General features: G+C 40.9%; 1 protein-coding gene across 12 annotated transcripts in view; it reads right to left on the bottom strand.

Annotated features, from left to right (window-relative positions):
* Positions 1-42: 42 nt before the first annotated feature.
* The window catches only part of myt1b (myelin transcription factor 1b), a 172,637-nt gene continuing 165,951 nt past the window's right edge, over positions 43-6,728 (bottom strand). For 7 of the 12 annotated variants that reach the window (XM_042213798.1, XM_014341423.2, XM_042213801.1 and 4 more), the window contains 9 exons: positions 6,030-6,092; positions 5,575-5,643; positions 3,836-3,898; positions 3,456-3,536; positions 2,657-2,878; positions 2,028-2,119; positions 1,735-1,838; positions 952-1,095; positions 43-821 (listed from right to left, as the gene is read on the bottom strand). In XM_042213798.1, the coding sequence (XP_042069732.1) occupies positions 678-821; positions 952-1,095; positions 1,735-1,838; positions 2,028-2,119; positions 2,657-2,878; positions 3,456-3,536; positions 3,836-3,898; positions 5,575-5,643; positions 6,030-6,092 (982 nt within the window). In that variant the 3' untranslated portion in view covers positions 43-677. The remainder of the gene's footprint in view (positions 822-951; positions 1,096-1,734; positions 1,839-2,027; positions 2,120-2,656; positions 2,879-3,455; positions 3,537-3,835; positions 3,899-5,574; positions 5,644-6,029; positions 6,093-6,728) is intronic. The other 5 variants (XM_042213799.1, XM_042213805.1, XM_042213802.1 and 2 more) reach the window with 4 other exon arrangements.

Below are 6,728 nucleotides of genomic sequence, written 5' to 3'. Positions count from 1 at the left end.
TTTAAATCTAACTCGCGACCTTGCTCGATGAGGTTTTTTTTCCCACTGATGATTGCTGCAGTAATACCACCAAGCAAACGCACATTCAGTTTGGTGCATGCCGGGGGGTGTGGTGCGAGTATGGTTGTGGATCAGAGAGATTTTCAGAGCCGCAGATGCTTGCCATTGAGAATGCTACAGGAGACAGTGGCGTTGGGAGTCTTCTGCTCCAGTTAGTGTTCCTCTTCCTGTCTCCGGGCTCTGGCGAGCAATACTCGAGCCTCGCCTGTCTCAGTGTTCCGGCCGAGGAGAAATGCTAAAAAACTGACTGACCAGTTGCGAAACCCTCTCCGAAAAACAGTTAAGGACACAAAAGAGACAACAGGTAAACATACAGTATATTTAAACCCCCAGATACAGCTTCTAGTAACATGGATCTTCTTCTGGTTCCTCCTTTGAATCCCAGCAGCAGCATGATGTGGATTTTGGTCCGCGTCACTTTTCTTCAACAGAGTGCTCCCTGGGTTGATTTTTTTAAGTTGCCATTTACTTAAATAACCTGAATTCCCTTTTTTTGTTTTTGAATCATATTTCGATATATCATAGAGCTTTTCAACCTCTCTCCTTCCTGACTCCACCTCCACCGTGTTCTCCGCACTTTGGGACAGTTTGCGTTCTCCATTTGTATGTGTGGAGCCTCAAACCTTGATGCCCTTCACAGCTTTGTTGATGCTCTCCAGCAGAGCCTTGTTCTCGGGGCTCTGGAAGCAGTCCTTGTTGGTGTACATGTCAGTCAGGGTGCTGATGTATCTGTCAAAGTTCTGCTCTGTGATTGGCTCCTGCTGTGGTGCAAATGAAAACCAATCTCAACTGAGGGGGGCAAACAGAAACAAGGCTCCACGCACTCTTCAGCGCACCAGATTTGCCTTCAAACAATCAATCAATGACAACAGGGTGTGAATGCGGACTTACCATGTGCGGCAGACGGATATTAGCCAGGCTGCGGATGAGGGCTCGGCTCAGACCAGACAGCTCCATGAACAGAGCCTCATTCTGCTCCTCAATCATCTTATTCTCGTGCTCAATGCTTTTCAGGTTCTTCTCCATAGAGGAGATCTGCAACGTACAGCAGCAGACCATCAGCAAATGTTTTAATATTCAACTAGAAATTCATATCTATTTAATAGCAGCTGTGGTGACTGGCAATGTAGTGGCCATAGTCCAGACATTATACAGACATTTTTTTCTTCTCTAGTGGCTCGCACCATCTTCATTGTTCCTGGGTCCACAAATCTAATGTTGGTTCCAGTTCAACATTGCAAGTAACCAGTCAGATTGTAGCGATGACATAATTTTGGGATGTGGAAACACCATGCATCACACATCACAACAATGTGATTGGTCAGATGCAATACTGATACTGGACAATTTTTACCCATCTTTAAAGTGTCCTGCTGCCTGCAGTGCTCTTTAGAGTCTTAACTGCAGAAACTGTAATCCTGGTAAAAGACGTTCCAGATAAATATCCTCTTAAAATTATAGTTCTCTATTCATTCTCAACAGTGTCATGCTTATGAAACCAAGGTTTCATAAGGTGGTGACAGTGATCAATAATTACTTTATCTCTTTTGCAAGAGACTGGCTAAGGTAGGCAGTACTGCTGTTGCATGGAGAAACTGGAGCTCCTCGAGAAAACAAGAGCATACACTGAAGATCACACTAAAGGGAAAAAAAACCCCAACAACAAACACACACCTGAGTCTGCAGGTTGACCATGTCAGCCTCCATTTCATTGTTGGATTCATTAAGGTCATTAATCTCTTTGTTGAGCTGCTTGATGTCCTCATCATTGTCCAAAACTAAAGGAGAGGCGAAGAGAAAAGCACGTTTTGCAAAAAAAAAAAAAACCCCAAAAGAAAACAGAAAAAAACTCTATTCTAACATTGGCATTTTTATTATTTGACTCAGTAACAAAGGGCCCCCCCCCCTTTGTTACTGAGTCAAATAATAAAAATGGGGGGGGGATTTTTCTTAATTAACCATCGTACCATCACTGGCTCTGAACTTAGTGCTCAGATAGTCTTCTGTAGGGAACTTGGCCTTCTTCTTAGCATACAAAGCTCTGGGGCATCCTGAGAGGCTGAAATGAAATTCAGAGAGGGTCAAATTTAACATTACATCTACATAAAGAACATTATAAGTTACAGTGGCATGTGTTAGTTATGTACTGCTGCTATGGGGGAAAAGCTTAGCCTAGAAAAATAACTGGAAACGGCAAGACAGACTATTTAACACATGGTGAAAACATCTCAATATTCTTATTTAACTTTCGACAAAGCAAATAAATATTTCCAAAGTGTTCAAATGCTCATCTTTAACTATCAAGCTGTAAATTAGCTTAACTTAGAATAAAGACTTGACTACGTTTAAATCAGTTTAAAGTTGAAAATGACCAACTTATGGGGTGTTTACAGAGATTTGCGTATTCTTCTTTGGGTCAGACATAGCGATTTAAAAATATAGTATCAAACTGAAGCTTTACATTTTAGCATTATCCACACATTAAAAAAGAGAGATTCAGAGATACTTGGCCGTTGGCTGCATTTTATAAAATCTGAATTCCTCATTTAATCGATTTGTTTCAAATTTGAAGATACTGATCAAAGCCTAAGCTTACCTGCGGTGTGTGAGGAAACTTCCGTTAGCATGTCCAGAGCCATCACAACCTGGGGTGGGGCAGGTTGGACCCTCTGTCTTGAAGGCCTTCCAGTTGAATGGCGTGCCATTCAGAAGACCCTCCTTTTGTCTACGGGCCGCCAGCGGGCACCCGTAAGCGCTACGATGTGTGGCGTACTTTCCACTAATGTGGCCCAGGCTGTCACAGCCCGGCACCGGACATCTGCAGAGAGCAGAGGTGGTAAGAAGAAGAAGAGAGGAGAAGAAAAAGTATGGAAGACAGGAAGCAGATACGGAAAGAAAGAGAATGACGGGGCACAAAGGTTAGACAAGGAGAATGCAAAAATGAAAGTAAAGCGAAAACTAAGATAATTCTTATCTTAAAAACTGAAAGGTTTTTAGCAGTTTTGCTAAATTCTGTATTGGACATATTATTACAATGCAAGATATTGCTGACAAATGAGCTATTACAATTTGGTACATGCTTTCTCCACATACTGTTATATTAACAGTTTTGTGTGCAATATGAAGCCCATGTATTTCTTATGTAATAACAATGTACTCTGCAATAGTCTACCATGAATTATATTCAGAATCAGTATCTGCAGTAAGTGTATTTTCCCATGAGTAAGTTGATTCAGTTACGGGGACAGATCACTACCTCTGCATATGATTCACAGTGACTTTCCTCTCTTTCTTTCTCTGTCTCTCTCTCTCGCTCTCTCTTTCCTTTATTGCATTTTAGTTTTACCGTCAGTCATGCTAAAAGCAGACGTTATGACTTTCTGAGCGGTACGAACTTTAAAAGCTCGGAGTCCTCCTGGTTGTCCTTGGCAGGAGTTTTAATTCCACTTTTCTTGGCACGCGGGCACCCAGAGAGACTGAAAACAGAAAGTATGGAGTTGATAACATAGGGCTGGAAAGAAAAGGTCTGGTGAAGTGATTACTTAATAAAGGAAGAGAACATGGTAAGGAAGAATAATTTTACAGAGGTTCTTCAACCAAAAGACAAACCAAATCCATTGAAAAACGCCTAATATGGATGAAAATAGGATTATGTGTATGTGGTGCCTGTCTAATCTATCGTGAACTGTCGCTAGGCCTCTCTGACTAGCTATACATATGTATGTTTGTGTATGTGTGTGTGTGTGTGTGTGCACGCGCATTTGTGTTCTGTTACCTTCTGTGTGAGGCATAGTTTCCTGTGATGTGACCTGAGCCGTCACATCCGGGAGTGGGGCATCTAGGGAAAAAAAACAAAGCAATGTTCAAAGTTAGGCAGAAAAAATTAACACAGGGAGTTTTCACAACTGAAAACTGAGGTTTACTATTTATCTGCTTAATCTTAAACAAATGATCACAATGTGTATATTCAATTCAGTTCCGTTTTATTGATATACTGCCAAATCACAACAATAGTCACCTCAAGGCCCTTAATATTGTAAGGCCCTAAAACAATACAGCAAAACCACATCAATCAGATGGCCCCCTGTGTGCAAACACTTTGGCAACAGTGAGAAGGAAAAACTCCCTTTTAACAGGAAGAAACCTCTGGCAGAACCAAGCTGAGGGAGGGGCTGAGAGAGGTGTCTCCCAGATTCACCCACCCTTGAAACCTTGAGACACTAAAAGTCTAGCTGTTGTTTTAGACTCCCTTGGTACCGTCAGCTCATGAATGGCACACAGCTTTCTCAGCTGCGCCTCACAAAATCAGAAATCATATTTCTTAGCCATTGCAATCCAACTTTCATTCTAAAAGTGACCTAATCTGCTAACATGGAAGAGTATAGTTTCAGAACCATACATCAACGCCGCTCTTTTCTCTCTTCTCTTTCCACTCGCCCCTTCCAGACCGGGTCTGCCTGAGGCGTCTTCATGTTAAAAGGGAATTCTTCTTCCCCACTGTTTCTAAGTGCTTAGACATAGTTGCCTGATCTTTGAGGTTCTCTGTCTAATCTTTCATTATTATTATTATTATTATTATTATTATTATTATTATTATTATTATTAATAATAATAATGTTGTTGTTGTTGTTGTCTTTACAATAATAATGAACACTTGCTGTGAAGTGGTGCTATATAAATGTAATTGTAATGACCAAGAAGTTGCTTCTGTTCATAGATGTTGTGTTTTCAGTGGGAGAAATGTTTCTTTTCATCTAAGTGACTATTTCAGTCAAACACCAAAGATCTTGTCTAGTCCTGTCTTTCAAATAAGGCCCATGGTCAAAATTAATCCACTGATCTTAAAAAAATAAAATAAAATAAACTCAGCCCTTTTTTCCCTTCTAGGCTTCAGTTTCCTCCTTTCTGATACGCACACAAAAAACTCTCTCTGGACTCTGGTTTAGTTCTTAGTGATCATCATTGAACACATATCATCCCAATCCTGCCCAGCCATTTACACCTTATATTTGTATTAGAACTGATTTTAGGATTTTATAGATCTATAATTTTTTTTAATGTATTTTTTTTATATTTGTCAGCTGCTTTTCAGCTTACCTGTGTATAATTGTATAACTGTGTTATAATTGATTTATTGCTTGTTTTAGTATTTATCAATTACATTGATAATTTGCATTTTGTATTGTATTGTAAACTCTGATTTCACCGTGCTATTTGAAAAAGTTATTCTAGCTTTCCAGGCTTTTTGCCATTCGAACACACCCGGTATCTGTACATGTTGAGCTGTGAAAAGCCTTTGTAAGTTTCATTCACATTTACATGAAGTAATTGAAGTGAAAGCAAGCACAGACATAGGAAAAACCACCATGACAGATGCAGCGGTAGCACAGAAAGCAGCCAGCAGCATTAGATAAGTTAACGTCAGCAGAATGAAGTGCTGTGGTGCTGGACAGTGTCAGTAGCAGTGAGCTGAAGTGGCAGCGAAAAGGCAGTGAAGGTGTAGAGCAGACATACTTGAGTTCAGGGGTGTGGGCCGCCATGAGGGACCGAAGGCTCTTATCAGCGAGAGGACACCCAGACAGACTGAGAGAGAAAAGACAGGCAGAGGAAGAGAAGGACGAAAAGGGGGGAAGCAAGGGGTGAGAGGGGGTTGAAAGGAGAGAGGAGAAAGATGTGAGTAAAGGGAAATCAAGAATGCAAGGCATACCAAGGTCATTTAGCAAGAAGAGGACAGACAGCAAGAAGTAAATTACTGATGCATATCAAAGTCAATGACCGTCTTTGCTTCCTGGGCTCACGCTACATTATTGCCTCTGGCATGTCAGGATCAAATAAAATGTTTGAATTAGTCTCAGTGTGCCGGCTTTGGAGTGAGAAGCAGAGGGAGAGTCTCAGTAGATCTAACATTTCATGTACAAGCTTATATAGAAAGCAGCAGTGCACACTAGTGCCCGAATAAGCCTACATACCTGCGATGGGACGCATAGTTCCCAGTGATGTGGCCGCTGCCATCACAGCCAGGTGTTGGACACCTGCAGAGGGGACAGACACGCAGTTAGCAGTGGCAGAAGGAGAAAGCGACAACTTTAGGGATTAGATGTACAAAGTTATTTTTTATAAAGGAAAAACAGAGGCTGACCATACACCTGTCTATATTCACGGCAAATATGTACATAGAAGTTTACATAGAAGGTCGTTAGTTGTAAGGTTCCCATAAATACCTGGGGGTAGTACATTTGTACACACTCTGATGGAACGATCAGAGTGTCACTACCCTTCTCACAAAGCACCAGACGTTCAGGGATGATTTTTATCCCGGTTGGCTGGTCATGGCCTTAAACTCACATCCACAGAACATCTAAATGTGGTTGAAAATTGCAATATGAAAAGTCATCTTTTCAGGATGTTACAACAAACTAGTTTCAACCTAATTTCACTAATAGCCAACTGAGCAATTTTCTGTTTATCAGAGCTTTAAAAGACATCTAAATAGTACATGCTAAAACAGGGTTACATGTGGTTCAAGGGTCAATGTTTAGTAGATTTCTACATCACACCGAGCAGGTTGTTTGTTTTTTTCCAGAGCAAATACATGTGTCTGTGTGTTCTAACTTTAATAATTGATTAACAAAGGATTGTGGCCAGACTATCACGCAACATTCTCTCTC

Source organism: Haplochromis burtoni, unplaced genomic scaffold (assembly GCF_018398535.1).
Source record: "Haplochromis burtoni strain Fernald_Lab_line unplaced genomic scaffold, NCSU_Asbu1 Contig_482, whole genome shotgun sequence".
Taxonomy (NCBI): Eukaryota; Metazoa; Chordata; class Actinopteri; order Cichliformes; family Cichlidae; genus Haplochromis; species Haplochromis burtoni.
The sequence above is the reverse complement of the archived record's forward strand: the minus strand, read 5'-3'. Positions and strand labels throughout refer to the sequence as shown.